The sequence below is a fragment of the Myotis lucifugus genome, unplaced genomic scaffold (assembly GCF_000147115.1).
Source record: "Myotis lucifugus unplaced genomic scaffold, Myoluc2.0 scaffold_151, whole genome shotgun sequence".
NCBI lineage: Eukaryota > Metazoa > Chordata > Mammalia > Chiroptera > Vespertilionidae > Myotis > Myotis lucifugus.
This window is the reverse complement of record NW_005871199.1, coordinates 38,414-57,026: the sequence shown is the minus strand read 5'-3', so window position 1 is coordinate 57,026 and position 18,613 is coordinate 38,414. Positions and strand designations below refer to the sequence as shown.

Here is an 18,613-nt window from a genome sequence, read left to right as displayed (position 1 = left end):
AAAACCTTTTCGTTTATCTTCTAGAGACTTACTTTATCCTCACAACAACCTGTGAGGGGGCTACCTACAGTTTCCACTTCAAGGAAGAGAAAGCGAGGAGGGGGATCTTGTCCAAACCCCTAGGTAGGCACTGGTGGAGGCCCCGAGACTGGGTTTTCTGATCTCAGCGCCTGCCAGGGCCAAAGGTCTAGTTAAAGGAGAGCTGGGCTGGGCCTCCATCTGGCCCAGATTAAGATTAAAGAACAGGAGCCCTGACCGGTTTGGCTCAGTGGATAGAGCATCAGCCTGCAGACTGAGGGGTCCCAGGTTCGATTCCGGTCAAGGGCATGTACCTGGGTTGCGGGCACATCCCCAGTAGGAAGTGTGCCCGAGGCAGCTGAATTGATGTTTCTCATCAATGTTTCTAACTCTCTATCCCTCTCCCTTCCTCTCTGTAAAAAATCAATAAAATATATTTAAAAAAAAAAAAAGATTAAAGAAAGGGGAGTGTGGAAGGGGCCCGCCCACTTTTGTCCTAATGGGCAGGGCCTACTCTAGAAGCCAAGGACTGCCAACGAGATGGGCGCAACCTTAAGGCCCACAGGGGCGGGATCAGGAACTGACAACACAACACGAATTGGCAACGAGGGGCTTCTGTGCTCAGGAGGCTGAGTGAAATGGGCGGGAGGGACCTGTGGTCTGCATTTAGGACAATCACACCCCCACCCCCACCCTGCAGTGTCCCTGCTGGACCTGCCGTGAGCCTGTGAAGTGTGAAGGGATCCGGAACATCTGTCCTGGGACAAGACAGAATGAGATGTCCCTGCATGAGGGAGGCCTTGGGAAGTTCCCCTGGCAACAGCCGGACAGTCCGGCGTCTGTCCTCCTCGGGCCGGGGAGGGCGAGTGGCACTGGGGAGCAGTTCTCGAAAGGAACACATGCCCCTGACCCTTAAGGAACTTATGGGAGTGGAACAAGCCTGGAGGTGACCCACCACCAAATCCTAGCCACCACCCAACCCGTCACCCCGGATGGGTGGGAATGGAAGCAGTGGGCAAAGGCTGGGGCCTGCAGACATGGGGGGCAGGGGAGACAGGGGGAGCTGGGGAGTTACTGGCTGGAGGGGGCAGGGTGAGAAGGCTGAGCTGAGGACAATGGGAAGGACGGCCGAGGAGCTGAGGAAGGGGGTGCAGCTAGAGAATGAGGGAGGGATGGCAACCTGGGCGGCGGCAGGGAAATGAGTGCTGGGAACTGGCCAAGGAAGCGGAACTTCCATTTGAGAGGTGAAGGCACCAGAGGGCCACCCCGACTCCAGGGACTCCCCAGAGGCACCGGAGCTTTGCTCTTAGCTGGGGGTTTCCCAGAGGAAAGGGCTGAAAAGCCACGTGCTCAGCATACCAAGAGCTGACCCCTCGGAAGGGCCCAGAGCAGACCTGGGAGGCCAAGCAGGTCTCCCCGTAGGCTTCCTGCTTCCCGGCCCCGCCAGGAGCTGTCCCCCAGCCCAGTTCCAGCCCCTGCTGGCTCATCTCTGCCCAGTGCCAGTAATCGAGGGAGCATCCTGGGACCTGGGACCTGGGGCCCCAGTGCTAAGGTGGGTGAGTGGATGGGTGGAGAGAGGGGCCAGAAGACCTATGCTGGGCATGAGGATGACCTGCCAGGGCGCCCAGAGAGGGTCATCAGCTCGGCCAAGGCCCCCTGTCCTGGCCCTCCCCATCGAACCCCCTGGGCTCCCCTCCCCATCGAACCCCCTGGGCTCCCCTCCCCATCGAACCCCCTGGGCTCCTGGCTCTTTCTCTCTCTGATTCAGCCCTTTGAGAAACCTCCATGTCAGCGTATCTACTTCCTGAGTGGGAAAGGAAGAGGGGGTGTTTGGGGGGACTTCCTAGCCTCCCCGAGAGTCCGTTATGCAAACGAAGGAAATGGGCCCTAGAAATGAAACCGAGAAGCCCCAGATCAACGCCGCTGGGAACCCAGGGCGGCCAGGTGTGTCGCTCCCCTAAACCCAGCCCGCCCTCCCCAAGGCACAGATCCCACCTGCCTCCCGGCCCGAACCCCTCCCCTGGAGACCCAAGCGTACCGTCCGCGTACATGCTGAGCAAGGCGAACAGGGTGGCATGGCTCCCTCGGGAGGGACAACGGTCCACAGAGTTGGAACGCCAACCCCAGACCCTGGCCCTCCCCCCACCCGAACTTGCTCCTCCCAGCCCCTCTCCAGAAGCAGCAAACCCCTTCCCAGAGCACCTCAGCCCTATCACTGACTCTGCCTAGGAGGAAAGTCTCCCTGCGGGCCCTCTTGCTGCAGAAAGCCAGCACACAACAGGCTTTGTGAACATTTGTGGAATGTGTGGTCCCTGCTCCATCCTCAGCCAGCCCCGCCCCACCCGACCCCACAGCTGAATTCAATGAGCTGTCACACAGCCCCTTACAGCTAGTGGTCCCTGACGATGCTACACAGTGTTACATCAGCACTGCTATCCATTGGCGGCCCTTCCCCTCTACTAACATTCTCACCTGGCCTGGCCTGAGGTCGCACCTCATCCTGCCCCCTAGGGGATCCCCAGGGTATCAAGAAACCCCCTCCGGATGGACTTCCTAAAGCACAGCCTAAGGGAACGGGGTCTTCTAGGGAAAGCCAGTGGGCAGGCCCGGTCAGTGGGGTGGACCCGAGAGTTGGGGTGCTAAGCAGTCCTGGAGCCAGGTCTGGAGCAAATGTGGGGCCAGAGCGCCACCTAGTGGCTCCCTCACCTCCCCAACCCAGAAGCCTGCTTTTGGGGGGGGGGGGGTCCTTTCCTCCCTCAAAAGGGAATGAGAGCCCAGCTGGTGTGGCTCAGTGGATGGAGTGTGGTCCCATAGACCAAGAGGTCCTGGGTTCGACTCCCCGTCAAGGCACATGCCTAGGTTGGGTGCTTGATCCCCAGTAGGGGGCGTTCAGGAGGCAGCCGATGGGTGACACATAGATCAATGTTTCTCTCTCTCCTTCTCCCTTCCTCTCTCTCTAAAAAAATCAGTAAAAACTTGTATTTTTTTAAAAAGGGGGAATGAAAAACTTTTTTCTTTATTTGCATTGTTGACACTATTACAGATAATAGATGTCTCCATTCTCCCCCCTTTACCTCCCCCCTCCCTCTGGCCATCACCACACTGTTGTTTGTGTCCATGGGTTATACCTGTATGTACTTTAGCTTGAAATAACTTTTGAGCACCGAATACTGGGCACTGTGCTTCCACTACTTTATTTAATCTCTCCCCCAGCCCCCATACCCCTTTAATGAGGGTAAGAAACACAAGGCTCCTGGAGGTTAACTTGCCCAAGATCACACTCCGCCTGGATTTGAACCCACGCTCTTTTATTTCCATCTCCCAGGGGGCGGGCGAGGCAGCTGTAAGCAAATGGGGTGCTCCAGCCCAGAGCGCCTGAAGTCGCTGGGGGGGGGGGGGGGAAGGGTAAGGGGGCATGTGTCCCTGCCCTTAGAAACCTCGCAAGGGGGAGCTCTTTTTTGTTTTGTTTTTTGGTGATTTCCCAAGAGGGAGGGAGGGAAGGACGGAGGGAGGGAGGGAGGAAGGGAGGAAGCCAACATGATCGGCTGCCTCCTCACACCCCCCACTAGAGATTGAGCCTGAAACCCGGGCGTGTGCCCTGACTGGAATCGAACCCGGAATGGAAACAGCAGCCTTTTGGTGCACTGGACGATGCTCAGACAACCGAGCCACACCAGCCAGGGCTCCAACAGCTCTTTTTTAAAAATATTACTGATTTCAGAGGGAGGAAGGGAGAGGGAGAGAGATAGAAACATCAGTGATGAGAGAGAATCATTGATCGGCTGCCTCCTCCACGCCCCACACTGGCTTTCAAGATAGCAACCCCGGGCATGTGCCCTGACCGGGAATCGAAGCGTGACTTCCTGGTTCCTAGGTCAACACAACCACCGAGCCACGTGCCAGGCTCCAGCAGCTCTTTATTGTGATCCGAGTCTACAGTTCACACGGGGCGGTGAGGCCGTGTGAGAAGCTGGGCAGAAAGGGGACTTCACCCTCTGGGGAGAGCTGCTTCCGAATTGACCAGAGCCCCTGGGAAAGCCCTGATCGTGGGCCTCCAGCCAGCAACCTCCAACCCAGGCAGTGCGGTCAGGGGGTGGCACCCAGGCCCACGCTGGAGCAGCACACACACGAGAGGCCGAAAGCTCTTCGGCTTCAGAATCAGAATGCCACCCCACCACCCCGCCACCCCACCCCCAAAACCAGGCTTCTCTCCCACCCCCTTTCACATTTGCCTGACAACCGGACTGCCAAGGGCGGCGGCCCAGGGCCCTGAGCATTTGTGTGCATTTGCATAGGTAGCAAGGCAGCCCAACGAAGGCCTTTTTCTAGCAGAAGTGGCATCAGTGCAGGGCTGGGTGACTGCGCTCCCCTCCGGGGAGGACGCCCAAGGACACCCAGGAGCCAGGCGGACGGCGGCTGAGGAGTCCCCAGGAGCCGCCAGCAGCAGCTCAGCCTCTGCGGCGGTGGCTGTGCTCCTCCCTGGGCCCCATGGGTCTGGGGCTCTGGGGGTGCTTGTCCTTCTTCCCCGACCTGTGGGGAGAGGGGGCGGGGCAGGAAGAGGCCTTTAGAGGACAAGGCCATGTGATGAGAAGGGGTCCCCTGAGGAGAAGGGGGACCCCATTCCGCCTAAGGCAGCCAACACAGGCAGCCCCACCGATCATAATGGGGGCCAGACCCGGTCTCCAGGATGCAGGCCCCGGCTGGGCAGGCAGGAAGGCGGCTGGGGAGGCAGGAAGGTGGGAGCCGTCTCCCTCACCCACTCCTCATCCCCCGCTCCCCCACCGAGCCAGGCCAGTGTAGGTCGGACAGGACAACTGGGGAAGAGAATCCCCAGCCCAACGGGGATCCCTCTGGTGCATATAGCAGTGTCCTGCCCTCCAAGGCAGACGGGAAAGTAGCTGGATGCCTTCGTAAGAGAAGCCAGTGGCGGGGACTAAAGGTGGAGATAAGGACTCCAACTGGAAGGCCCTGGACTTGGGACCCTCCCTCCTTCACACACAGACCCCCTCTCCCCTTCTCCCCACAGCTGCCCACCTCTTCTTCAGTGCTTTGTCCCCAAAGAAGTGGCTGAAGATGAAGTCCTCAAAGTCATCCACCTCGTCGTCATCACCTGTCTGCCGCACCGCCACCTCCTCCAGGCTGTCCTCCAAGGCATCCACAAAGTCCCGAAAGCGCAGGCGGTCATGGCGGAAGATGCCATCCTCACCAAAGTAAGCAGGCGAGAGGGGCAGCTCCGTGGTCAGCTGCCCGGCCCAGGGCAGCCGCGCCAGGTAGGTCCTCAGCAGAGAGGCCAGCTCCTGCTGCCGCACCGGGGCCAGCTCCACGCCAAAGAAGGCCAGGCCCTCCTGGCGGGCACACTCACGCACGCCCGAGCAGCCCTGGGGCGCCCGGTACTTGTGCCTGGAGAGCTCTGCCCAGGGTGGCAGAGGGTCATGCTGGTCTTTAGCCCCCTCCTTCCACTGAGGGTGCTTCTGCCTTTCTCCAGAGGAGTGGGGGCTCCCATTTTTCCTGGGGGGCTCCTTGGGGCCCTGCCGCTTCCCATCCTTGCCCCGCTCCTCCGCTCTTGGCTTGCCCTCCTTCCACCTCCCGGCCGGCTCCCTGTCCTCCTTGCCCCCCCAGCTCTTCTTCCTTTCCCAGCCAGACTCCTCCTTCCCAGGCTTCCCGTGCTCAGCCTGCCGGTCCCCATGCCCACCCCGCCACTTTTCCTTCCCACCGCGCTCTCTGGGACTCTGGAAGTGGGGCTCCTGACTCGCAGCTTCTGAGGTGTTGCCAGGGACCCTAGGGTGCGGGCCCCAGCTCCCCAGGCCCTGCAGCTCCCGAGCCAGCCTGTGGCCCAGCTCGGCGAGGCCAGCATGAGCTGCATCCCCTTGGCCTGCATCTCTCAAGCTCTGCTCCAGGTCCCGCTGCACCGACCCCAGGAGCCGCTGCTGCCTCTCCAACTCTTGCCTCAATGCCTGGGCCTCGGCCTCGAGCCGTTCCTTCTGCTCTAGGAAGCCAGTGCCCGGCTCCTGCCCCTGAGCGCCTGGCTCCTTGGTGACCTTGCCACCCTGCGGGCCTCTGCCCCAGCTGAGGCACACCCCGTCTGTTCCCCGGACGCAGGCAGCCTCCAGGCCCTGGAGGCGGGCCCGCAGCTGCTGCAGCTCCGACTCCAGGGCCCGCTGCGAGGCCTCGCCGTGCTGCAGGGCCCCTCGGAGCTGCGCATTCTCCGCTTCCAGCACTTTGGGCCGGTGCATCAGGCTCTGGAGCTCTTCCTTCTGGGCCTGGGATGGGTAGAGGGAGGGTACCACAGGAGGCTCTTTTCAGGGTGGGTCCCATGGCTTCCAGTCCGATTCTATTCAGTCTAGTGGGCAGATGATCCTTTTATGGCCAGGGACACTCCGAGGATTTGGTCCTCGTCCTCCTCCCCATTTGCCACCTGCCCCAGACCTTGGAGTCCCCAGATCCCATCACAGGCCTGAGCTTCTGCACACACTTCTCCCAATCACCCAAGAAGAGCCAACACGTGGCTTTCACTGCCCGTGGCATGTTCTGAAGTCCTCCGCCACACAATCTCCAGGCAGACCGGAGCAATCGGAGGCGGCATATCACATGAGACGGGTAGACCAGCCCTGGCCTAAACTTGAGCATGAGGGACATCAGAGAACTAGGCAGATGGCCTGCTGCGGTGGGAAGGGAGCGGGCCCAGGTGTCAGGGTAAACAGAGGACACTTCATGTGGGGGAGGACACTAGGACAGACACCTGGCCTAGCAGGGCTGGCCTCGCCACCCCTTCCTACTGGTGCCCACCTGCAGCTGGGCCTGCAGCAGCCGGATGTCCTGGTTCTCCTTGGCCAGCTTATCCAGCAGCAGGGCCATGTTCTGCAGGCTGGGGACACTGTCCGGGGGCGCTGAGGCCTGCAGCTGCTGCCTTCGCCCATCCTGAGGGCAAAGGAGCGGGTGACCCACCCTGCCCCGCAGCCCGGAACTCCCCCACAGGCCCACACGCGATGGACACAGTCACATACCTGCCCATCCCCCATCTCGTCGTCCACCCTGGCATCTGGAAAGACCTGCAGTTCCACTTCCTCCAGGGCCCCTGAGGGACAGCAAGTCCGGAGACTGGCCCCAGGGCACACAGAGAGCACGCCTCCCACACACAACCACCTCCTGCCCTGGACCCACCCAGGCCTGAGGTCCAGCCAGGTCAAGGGCTACTCTGAACAGCTGACAAGGCATAACTGAGCAGTTCATGTCCAGCCCCAGCACCCCTACTTCTGACCCAAAGAGCCGCCCCCATCAGCCTCCCTCGGGGCTGGGAGGGGACAGACCAAACCAGCCAGGGCCCTCCCCACTCACCGCTCTCCGACTCCGAGAGGCCACCTGGGAGAGCAGCTGGTGAGGCCCCAGGGGCTCAGGGGCGGGGTGGGCTGAGGTGAAGGGCAGGAGGACAGCAGAGGCCCGGGTAGAGGCTCAGGGGCCCAGGGGGAGGCGCCACTCACCTGAGAAGAGGAGGATCCCCAGGCCCAGCAGAACCAGGGCCCCCAGGAGGCACATGTTGAGGGAGACGCCCGGCTCCCCGCTGACACCCTCGCCTCTGGCCTGGTCCTCCACACCCAGGGGCCCCACCGGCTGAGGAGCACTGGGCTCCCACCCGCGCCGCCGGCGCCGCAGACCCTCCACGTCCGCGTCGGTGTCCTCCTCGCTGCTGGTGCAGCGGGCCGCCTCCCTGGTCCACGCTGGAGAAAGGGACCGGGACACGGCAGTGAGGCCACGGGAGGGACGGGACACAGGGAGAGGGGACGTGACGGGAGGCACGGGGGGCCATGAGCCCTGACACGCAGCAGGGCACGTGGAGACCCTGCCCCTGTCTGCCTGGCATCGATGGCAGCCCCTGCCCAGCCAGGAGGTGGGAGACCGGTCCTTCAGTCTGCCAACTACACGAGCAGCTCCATCCTAAAAGCACTGTCCTCCCTCATGCGCCTCTGTTCAACCCACAGCCACTCCCACCCCCCGGGCCAGTCCCAACTGCCCACGTCTGCTCAGGCCCCCGGCTCTTCCCGGTCCTAAAGGTGTGGTCTCCTGACACCCTCTCTGCTCTCGGCTCTCCTCGCTGTGCACACAGTCACCCAGGGTTCCCCCACTCGCTGATGGCCCCCCAGAGTAGATGAATCTGTAGCACCCGCCCAGGCCTCCCTGGAGCTCCAGGTACGGACGTCTGCCTGCCCACCTTCACCCCCCACCCAGACAGGTCGACACGTAAACATCTTCACATGGCACGCCTGCATCTGCCTCGGTTCAGGAACCTCCTAAATGGCCGAGGCCCTGGCCTCTACCTCCACCCTGTCACCTTCAACAGCGATGGACTCACGCTCCTCTGCCGTACACCTTGACGCAGCCTCCTCAGTACAGGACGGGTGGCTCCTCCTCCTCCCCCACCTACCAAAAAGCCTACTTTTTTGTTCCAGGCTGCACTCAGATGGCACTGCCTATGTCAACCTCTCCCCAACGATACCTGCTTCTCCTTCCCCTCAGCCTGTCCCGACTGAACCACCTTCCTCCTCCTGTGACAGCAACTCAATAATAGCTCCTTTTGCACCCCTCATAGGTCTGACTTCCATCTGGGCTCAGTCTAGTCTGCCTCTTACACAGGCCATGAGCCACCCACCAGGCGAAGAGCTAACGCATGGAAGGGACTCAGGGGATGAGCTGAATCCAGAGGCAAGAAAAGAGGAGGCCCAACGGCAGAGCGGAAAGAGTCAACCAGATTACAACCCTGCCACTGATCAGCTGTGTGACCCTGGCCAAGTCACTTCACCTCTCTGAGCCTCAGGGTGGTGCTGAGGACTCACTGACATAAGTTAAGGAGGCGCCAAGCTACTGCGTCCTACGGCCTGGACCAGAGCGATGCTCATAGTGATGGCTACTCCCACAGCCATCCTTTCTAGAAGGACAGCGCCAACGGGAGACAAGGAGGCCCCGCACCTGCATTGGGGGAGGAGGGCAGGCTCTGCTGGAAGCTCTGATCCTCCGGGTCCTGTGTGTCGGGTCCCAGGTCTGCCACCACGGGGGGCTCCTCCACGTCTTCCCGGACCACTGTGTCTCCGGAGCCAGGGAGCTCTGTGTCATGGCCATCACCTTCCAGGACGCCCTGATGGGGACACAGCCATGAGCATCTCCTGGCCCTTCCCGCTTCCTTCCCTCCCCCAGTGAAGGTCCTCACCTGGGCCTCCGTGTCCTCTGGCGGCATGGGACCAGAATGGACGCTTTCGCTCTGAGTGAGGGTCTCTGTAGTGGGAGGAAAAGGCCCAGAAAAAACACCACAGCCTCTCAACACAACCTCCTCTGAAGCCCCGTGGCCCCTGCAGGCCCCAGCCAGGCTGGGAGAGGCAGGACAGAGCCAGCATGGAGTGAGGAAAGAGTATTCCACACGGAGGTTAACGTGGGAAGTAAGACTAACCAGCTCCCTTTCCCTGGTGAAATGGGAACCCGAGAACACGGAGGGGAGACGGCTGAACCCCACCCTCAGCAAGGCCCTTTACCTTCTCCATCCAAGGTCCCAGCTAATTCTTCACCATCTGCCTGGGAGGGGCTCCAAGGGGCCGGGGGAGCTCTCGGAGGTTCTGGGTCCACCTTGGACCCTGGGCCCAGGGTCTCCACGGGCAGGCTCTGGGGGAAGGAGCGAAAGCAGGAGGTGCTGCAGAGGAGGGACGACAGGACAAATCCCGGGCACGGGGCCTTCGCCAAGCAGATGGGACCAGCTGCACTGCGCCGGGACCCCAGCCCACATGGCACAGGAATAGAAGACATGGAGTAACGAGCTGGTGGGAGGGGAGGGCCGGGGAGGGGTCGGCTGGCACTGCAGCATCACAGCTGGACGTCGTGTGGGGCCCTTCCTTAACCTCACTTGTGCCCTGAGAACTTCCAGAGGCTCAGTGTCTGCTACACGAAGAAGCACCACTGGACCCAAGCACTGGACACTATACGAACTGCCCCCACCCAGAAGCTGGCTAGGGCGAGCCCGGGCCACCAGCACTTCCCTCCCTCCCCACAAAGGACCAGTTCTTGGTTGGCAGGTGGGAGGAGGGTAGCGAGAGAACAAAGTCCTAAGGGTCACCACCATGTCCCCCACGCTTCCCTGCAGCGGCCCACACAACAGGCCGCCCACTTCACTTACATCTTCTAAGCTTTTCTGGCCTTTGCGCCTCGCCCACATACCCCTCTCCCAGCAGCTGCTTGCAGAAGCCCATCCACCCCACCCCCCACCCCAGCCTGCCTGTCCTCCACGGAGCTGTCAGCCTCTTCTCTCTGCACACTCCTTCTCAGCGGGCCCATCGCCCGAGTACCCCATCCATGGCTCCCGCCATCCCTCCCGCCACGATGCCTGGCCTTGGTATGTTTCTTTGCAATTTTCAAATCACTTTTTCTCATGGCCACCTCTACAAGGCAAGAACCACAACCCGCCTCTTACAGGGGAGGACAGCGCGGTGAAATGCCCAGCTGTCAGCAAAGGCACCCAGGAGTCTGGCTGACTGAGAGCAGAGTGTCCGCCCTCTTTACTGGCGCGCTTGGCCGTGTGTCCCGCTCCGGCGCCATCCGAGCTCAGCTTCCTCACCCCCAACTGACTCCTCCAGGGATTCCTCGCCTTCTCTCCTCCCGGCACTTCTGACACAACAAGCCACTGGGGTTCGGATCCCTTTACAAACTTTCTCCAGCCACTCAGTCCTCCGTCCGGCTGGACCCTTCATCCTTCTCAGTGGCTAGAGGAGCCCAGGAGTCCACTGGGTCCCGGCCCACCACCTACCTGCATCACAGGGTCTTTCAAACACTCTCCCGTTATCGCTACCCAGCCAGGCAGTGGCTTCAACCTCTGCCCAGGCAGCGCGCTCCCGACTCCTTCAGACTCAGAGTCCTTCAGGGATTTCCCATGAGGCCTGAGTGCCCGAGCCAGGCCCTTCACAGGTTCTCTTCCCAGCTCTGCCCCTAACCTCCCTCCAACACTGACCTAGGTCACAACCTGATCCACTGGGCCTCCTCAGAGTCTCCCCAGAATGGCTCAGGCCCTCTGCTCATGCTGGTCTCCCCACCAGCACTCTTCCTGCCTTCTCTCAGCTCATCACGGCGCCACCCCTCTTTCCGGGCACGGCCCAAGGCCCAACACCTGACTCCTGGGCCCGGTTTCCTTCCCCGGCCACCAGTTCCTCTCGCAGCTGCAGGAGGTGATGCAGGTGACCATCGGGACAAGGAAGGAACAGACCCAGAAGCAGCCTGATCCTGCAGGACCTTCCCCACTCCCACCCACACCCACACTCCCACCCCCACCCCCGGTGTGCTTCCCAGGCCTGCTTTTCCTACCTCTGAGCCGGCAAGCACCCAGCTATTGTCCGAATCTGGGCAGGAGGCCATAGTCGCGGAGGGCCTTGAGGCGGTCACCTGCGGAGAAGAGCTTCAGCAGCCCTGCTCCCTCAGGGGAGGCGGGATGGAGGGGGCAGCCTTGGCTGGGCTCCCAGGTTTAACGACTGGGCAGCAGCTTCCAGAACCAGCCTGGTCCCAGCTCTTCTGGACAGGATTTGCCTTGCAAATCAGAACCTGTGGACAGCCAGGAGAAGCCTGCCTCTCCCAGGCTCCAACAGGGTCTTGGGAAACTGAACTGACCTTGAAAGGTCAATGAAGCAGAGGCCTGGAAAGGCTTTGGGGAATAACCCAGCCAACTCGCTCATGCTGTGGTCAGGGCAGATGAAGGCCAAAAAGTGACTGATCTGATTTGCAAAGACAAACAGCTAAGACGAGTGAGGAAAACAGGCCAGCCCTCCCTTCACCCCGGCCAGACTCTCCCAGAGTCATTACCTTTTCTCCCAGGGCTAGAAAGAGAAAGCTCTAGAACAGTGGGTCTCAACCTTCCTAATGCCTCGACCCTTTAACACAGTTCCTCACGTTGTGGTGACCCCCGACCATAAAATTATTTTCGTTGCTACTTCATAACTGTAATTTTGCTACTGTTATGAATCGTCATGTAAATATCTGATATGCAGGATGTATTTTCATTGTTACAAATTGAACATAATGAAAACATAGTGATTAATCACAAAAACAATATGTAATTATATATGTGTTTTCCCATGGTCTTAGGCGACCCCTGTGAAAGGATCGTTCGACCCCCAAAGGGGTCTCGACCCACAGGTTGAGAACCGCTGCTCTAGAGCCTCATTCAGCCCTAAGTCTCCCACTCACCCACCCACCATAGGCCAGTGTTGGGAGCCCCTGGCCGGGTAGCTCAGTTGGTTAGAGCATCATCCTGATACACCAAGGTTGTGGATTCCATCCCCAGTCAGGGCACATACAAGAAGCAAGCAATGAACATATAAATATATGGAACAACAAACCGAGTTTCTCTCTCTCTCTTACATTAATAAATTAAAACAACACTGGCTGCACACTGGAATCACCTAAGATTCTGATCTGATTCAATTGATAATAGAGTCAGGTTCAGGCATTTAAAATATATATATATATATATGTTTTTATTGATGGAAGAGAGAGAAACAATGGGAGGCATCCATCGGCTGCCTCCTGCACACCCACTGTGGGATCAAGCTGGCAACCCCGGCACGTACCCTGACTGGGAATCGAACTAGCGACCTGTCAGTGCATGGAGTGATACTCAACCACCTGAGCCACACCAGCCAGGGCAACATGGACCTTTTTTAAAATCTCCCGGAAGATTCTCACCTACAGGCAGCGTTGAGACTGACTGGCATAGCTTAGATCCATGTGAATGTACCTTTAGTAAATCTTCTGTCATCCTCACTCTCCATTCTAAATTCTGTTCCCTTATTAGTAACCCCCAGTTTCATCTCAGGGAACTTGAAGGTGACTGGGAAAAAGGCTTCAAGGCCACTCTCATGTATAAAGACTTTACAGTTTGCAAAAATCAGGGCTGTGGTCCTACCCCTGCTGATCTCTCTGACTTAGGGTGGGAGTAGGAAGTCCCCCCAGTTTCCAAAGCCTAAAACAAAGCCGGGTAAAAAGAGAGGGACCTATCCCTTCATCCAAAGCCCAGACTGTCCCCACAGGCTGGCCAGCTGCAACTGGAACTTGGCATAAAGGTGAAGGAAGAGAAAGGCTGACCCCTCCCCAGTCTTGACCTGTGACCCTTCAGAGGAGGATACATAACTCCTTACTGAGGGGCTAGAAGAGTGGCAAGTGGAAAAGGACTCTGTGAGGAAACCCTGGGAGGAAAGGGGGGCTGGGGGAGATGGATGGCAGTCCTCCTCGGAAACCCCGCTGCCCCCGCCATCTGAGCAGTGTAAGGTGTGCAGTGCTCTAACACCCTCCCGTGGCCCTCCAAGATCCAAGCCCAGGACAGATGTCTTCCCCGATGCCTAGGCCTCCAGGCACACAAACCATCCCACCAGGAGACAGGAGAACGGCTGCCATGATACCAAGTCCAAAGGACACTCCTGACCAGCTTCTACAGGCGTCCGGGAGCCCCTGCTGTGCAGCCTTCTGCTCTGGGGCCCCTCCTCCGCTGTTCTGTCATCACTCCCCATCCCCAGCTGCTGTGTGTGCCTACTAACAGGTGGTGGCAGGAAGGAAGTGGCAGCAGCTTGGGCTGAAGTCCCTGTTTATCCCTGGCTGTGTACCGCCTGCTCAGGTCCTCCAGAACCAAGCACCATGGCAACGAGGGTGATGTCAGACCCACTGTCTCACGGAAACCAGCAACTGGTATTTGGGTCAACAAGACAAACACTTCTGAGACTCAAACAAGAGACCTTTCTGGGACCCCTGCACTCAGGGTTCTAAGCCCTGGCATCTCTCTTGGTTGGGTTCACCCAAGATTCCAAAAGATGCCCCTGTTCTCCAAGCCAGCATCTCACTGCCTTATTAGGAGGTTCCTTCTGCGGTCTAACTCCACCCTTCCCCTCGATGTTTTCAGATCTCTTTCTTACCATCCCCCCCACCCCCTCCCTTTTCATTCAGGCAGGAGTCAACAAAATCGTCCTTTAAGGACTGACAGAGACCTCTGCTATTGCCAAAAGACAGCTAAAGGGGGAGCTCTCCCGCTCTGTACAAAGCTGGGAAGCCTGGTCTAGCGCATTTCAACCCTTCTAAGAGTGGCTCCCCCAAACCTCTAGCAAAGGACCCAGGGCCACCAGTATTTGCTGGGGGACCCAGAGCAAGTTCCTGTTTTGGTCTCCATGGTCTTCCTTCTCCCCGTCCAGCAGTGACCAGCAGCTCTGCAGATCCCCGGCGGGGCCCACCCTTTGAGTTCCGCCTTCCTCTGCGCCACCCTCCGTCCCACGCAGACCTGCGGGCCCTCTCCCCGCCGGGCATTACCTGATCCGGCTTTCACTTCAGCCTTCAGCTGAACTTGGTGCGGCCTCCCCTGGTTCCCAGACCCACAAGGGAGGGGAGTCATGTGATCAGGCACCGGCCAATGGGAAGTCAGTTTCCCTGAGGGGGCGGAAACTTTTGGCCAATAGGAGCTGGAGTTGAGAGCGGGGAGGCGGGGGACAACAGGGGGCCAGTACGGCCCAGAAAGCTGGGCTTACCTCCCGGTGGGAGGCTGGAATCCCAACAAACTGAATTTTGGGCAACTACCCCTCCTCTCCCAGTGCCCAGTTACTGGAGGAAGACCCAAAACTGAAAGGCAAAGGGCGGCGTCTCCGAGACCACAGGGACAGAAGCCAGGCTGGTCCCAGGACAGACACAGGCAGCTGCGGGATGGGGGAGGGGGGAGTGGCGAATCGTGGGTTGGAAATAGCCCTCCGGCCACCCTCCCCATTGGGCTCCAGTGCGGTTTAAGGAAACCGCTGCTCCTTTGAAAGGGGAGGGGCCTGCCCGTTCCCCACCCTTGATGCTACACTCGACTCCTCACCCCACCCCAACAACTGGGGTTGCAGGGTGGGCGCTAAACCCAGAAACGCTGAAGGCACGAGCTTCCCGAGGCCTCGGAGCCGAAGCTCTCTCTTGGCTCGAGGCCCGGCCCAGGAATGTGCTCAGAAAAGAAACTTTCTCTCAGCGGGGACGCAGGGCCCGGGGTGGGGCACACAGGACTCTCTCCGCTCAGGCTCAGCAGAACCAGGGTTCGCTCCAGGAGCCCTTCCTGCCATTCCCACCACCTGGGCCCCTCAAGGCATACATCCCCCAGTACCCTTCCCAGCGGTGACCACAGCTCCTCCCAACCTTTGTGCACATAAACAGCAAGGAGTCCTTGTCTGGATTTTCACGTCGTTTTATTAATCCAACCGTACAAAAGACCCCTCCCCCCATCACATTTCTGCCACCCCTACTTTCTTCCAAACAATGGAATGAGGGACTAAGCAGATATTTCCCCAGGAGCCACTTTACAAAATGCTGAGATGGGGGGGAGGCAGCACAAAAATAGCAACAGATAAAAGAGGGGCAAACAGAACCACAAACACAACACAAAGTGGGGGGGGGGGCTGCTCTCTGCGGCTTTAGAGTCAGGGGACACTGAGAGGCGGGCAGAGGCCGCTGGCTCCACCTGGGCAGGCAGTGAATTCTGCACATGCTGGGGTCCAGGCGGCCACCAACTCCTCGGGCCCGCCTTCCCCACCCCCTGGGTCATGTGTGCAGGCCCCAGGTCCACCTCTGGCAGGCAGTGCTTTAAAAATAAAAACAAATAAAGCCCAAAACTTCGGCCGAGAGGAATGACAACTGCTAGCACGCCAGGCCCGAGAAGATGCAACCAATAGCAGGGGAAAGAGAAGGAACACCCAGGCTCTGAATGGCACTTCAGGACCTCGGCAATGAGGGTCCTGCTGCCTCCCCCCAACCACAGGCTGTGACGGGGATCCTTTTATCAGAAGAAATGAGGTATAAGGGCTCGGTGCCCTTTCAAGCTTTCCTTCAATCAAGCCAGGGAGGCGGGGGAATAAGGGCACCAGAAGTTGAAGACCAACGCGAATAATGTGCAACGGATGGGCAGGGCGGGGAAGGCGGTACCACCGAGTCCAGGCTTCCAGGACTGTCCAAACTTCAAATATTCTGGTCAGACCACATATCCCAATTTTTGGCAAAAAAATATGGTCATGAGGAGAAAAGCACAAGAGAAGCTGAGAAAGGACCAGTAACTTTGGTACCAGGGAGATCTGTCCCGACAGCATCTCTTACCTACTGTCTTGAAGCCCCAAATCACCAAGAAACTGCCGTGGCCAAGAACTCTCCTGTTTCTTCAAGCTATTTGGTTCTTTGAAGGGGGAAGAGTTAAGCAGGTTTTAGAGGAGGCAGGAGAGAGCAGGAAAAGAGGAAAACCCCTTTTTATTCCCCACAGCTCTCTCCCAGAGCCCAGGGAAGGGCTACTGCAGGGATGGGAAGAGACCCAAACTCCTCTGGCGAGAAACCGTTAACACGTGACTCCAAAAACTAAGGCTGCAGCTGCGGGGCTAGATAGGCGTGTTAGGCACAGGTGCTGGGGGCACCCATCACCTAGAGGGATACCCCTGCCTTCCAGATCTTCCTCCAGCCTCTTTTCTCTTGCAGCCATGCCCCTCGGCCTCCAGAAACATCCACCAAACAATGGCTCTGCTCGGCAGGCTTTGGTTTCCTGGATCTGTGTAGATCTCAGCGTGAAAGTTCCCAGAACAGTGAGCGATCCAGGCTCCTGCCGGTCCAACCTCAGTTCCTCTTCTGCCCTCAGGAGACACTGCACTTCTGCTCCGGGGGATGGAAAGCCAGTGGAAACAAGGACCAAGAGCCAGGCACGGAAACAGCCACCCTGGGAGAGCAGGGAGGGACGTATGCGCTTCCCTGGGTCACCGCACCAGCATCACCCATCGTTGGCAGCCACCAGCTGTCCCATGCCCTCGCGGATGTAAACAGACTGGATCTCCTTGGTCTTGAGGCAGAGGTCACAGGCCCAGACGGCAGAGGCCTCGGTGGTCAGCAGTCCGTAGGCGCTCTCGGTCATGCCCGTGCACTCTCGGTGGAACCACTTCTGGCAGGAGGCCTCGCACAGAATGGCATCCTGGTCATCATTCACCTCACTCCGACACGCACCACACGGGTACACCAGGCCCGGAGGAGGCTGGGGCCCTGAGCCCCCACCTGCCTTGCCAGGGGGTGCCAGGCTGTTGGCATCTGGAGTGCCCCCACCCCGCCCACTGCTGTTCGGGGGGAAGCTGGGCTGACTCCCATTAACGGCAGCAGCTGGGGAGCCCGTGTGGGGCTCCTGGGGAAAAGCAGTGGGCGCAGGTGGATTCAGGGGCTTCCCCCCATCCTCCACACCAGGGCCAGGAAAGCCAGGGTCCGGACCAGGGAAGGGACTTGTGTTGGGGGGCAGGCTGGGGAGCCCCTGACCAGGTCTCTGAAGAGGAGAGGGGCCGAACGGCGCCCCTGGCTGGGCAAAGCGCTGGGGGAGAGGAGGGCCCAGCTCCCCTCGGGAAGGCTGTCCCATGGTGGGCGAGATCATGGGGCCAAACCCCCCCACCGGGCCTGGCATCATCTGCCCACCAGGAGGGCTAAAGTTTTGACCCAGAGGCTGGTTGAAGGGTTGGCTGGAAAAGTTCATGTTGCCTGGGGGTGGGTAGCCAGGGCCCTGGGGGGGCATGTTGAAAGCAGGGCCCATCGGGTTGGGAGGGAAAGGGGGGTGCTGTCGACGAAGAGGCTGGGGACCCCCTCCACCTCCGGCGCCATAGCCTGGGGGTACTTGGCCTGCCATGCCCCCTTGCACACGGAAGCCTCCAAAGGGGACAGGACTGCCAAGGAATGGAGGGGCTGCGCCCCCCACCTTAGGGGCTCCGAAGTCATCCTCAAAGGGGTTGGATGCAACCAGGTGATCCACCATAGGAGTCGGGGGTGGCGCAAACTCCGTCAGATGTGAGTACGCAGGGCCCTGGTGGCACAGAGGAGGGAAAGGGGGTCATGGAGGGAAGCGCAGAGCTAAACCAGAACACCAGAAACACACTCCACATTTTGGAGGCTGGCTCCAGCCAGCCCAGCTCTAAAAATCAAGACGGACCTTAGAATACAACAGGGACGCAGAAGGCGCAGCACACTGTGCTAACTGTATTTTGAAAACGGGCAGAACGGGACTGGAATCCCAGCCCTGACACTGAAAGACCTCAAGACCCTGGAGCAAGTATTTAACTTTCTTAAGCCTCACATGCCTCATCTGTACAACTTCCCACCTCCCCACACTGCTGGAGCGCTGCAGCACGAGCCCTGGCGCTCAGAGAGGGTAGTGGCCGGTGTGACCGTGAGGGCACCAGGACAGGAAAAATGGGAGAAGATTCTGATCCTGGCTGATAGGGTCTTCGGGCAAATCATCTCATCCAAGGCCCCTGACAAATGTTATGAAGCTGAAGGAAAGGACCAGACACACAGCGAGAGAGAGAACTTTCTCTTCTCCCCGGACCCGACCACGACACAGACGCTGGAGTGACAGAGGGCAGGGAGGGGCCGCCGGGAACCCTCCCGCCCACCCACCACCACGCACCTGAGTATTGGACTTCCTTCGCTTCTTTTCTGGGCTCTTCATTTGCAAACCTGGACGAGCAGCACAAGGCAAACACAAACAGGTTTCCCTGAGGCTCCCGACCTCCCTTCTCCCAGCCGTGCTCGCAGGAACTCCCCAACTTCGTATGCGCTTATTACC

General features: G+C 59.3%; 2 protein-coding genes across 3 annotated transcripts in view; both read right to left on the bottom strand.

Annotated features, from left to right (window-relative positions):
• The window catches only part of PBXIP1 (PBX homeobox interacting protein 1), a 17,557-nt gene extending 3,092 nt beyond the window's left edge, over positions 1–14,465 (bottom strand). The window contains exons 1-11 of one of the 2 annotated variants that reach the window (XM_006095086.3): positions 14,332–14,465; positions 11,350–11,427; positions 9,537–9,663; positions 9,218–9,282; positions 8,980–9,145; positions 7,497–7,733; positions 7,354–7,377; positions 7,023–7,093; positions 6,805–6,936; positions 5,053–6,278; positions 3,916–4,548 (exon numbers count right to left, since the gene is read on the bottom strand). In XM_006095086.3, the coding sequence (XP_006095148.1) occupies positions 4,467–4,548; positions 5,053–6,278; positions 6,805–6,936; positions 7,023–7,093; positions 7,354–7,377; positions 7,497–7,733; positions 8,980–9,145; positions 9,218–9,282; positions 9,537–9,663; positions 11,350–11,400 (2,181 nt within the window). In that variant the 5' untranslated portion in view covers positions 11,401–11,427; positions 14,332–14,465 and the 3' untranslated portion in view covers positions 3,916–4,466. Of the gene's footprint in view, positions 1–3,915; positions 4,549–5,052; positions 6,279–6,804; positions 6,937–7,022; positions 7,094–7,353; positions 7,378–7,496; positions 7,734–8,979; positions 9,146–9,217; positions 9,283–9,536; positions 9,664–11,349; positions 11,428–14,331 lie in introns of those variants that run through there. The other variant, XM_023759318.1, reaches the window with a different exon arrangement.
• Positions 14,466–15,211: 746 nt separating this feature from the next.
• Positions 15,212–18,607, bottom strand: PYGO2 (pygopus family PHD finger 2). The gene is made up of 2 exons (XM_006095085.2): positions 18,455–18,607; positions 15,212–17,851 (listed from the first exon to the last, which is right to left on the bottom strand). The coding sequence occupies exons 1-2, from the start codon at positions 18,494–18,496 to the stop codon at positions 16,787–16,789; spliced, it is 1,107 nt and encodes a 368-aa protein (XP_006095147.1). The 5' UTR covers positions 18,497–18,607; the 3' UTR covers positions 15,212–16,786.
• Between the last annotated feature and the right edge of the window lie 6 nt (positions 18,608–18,613).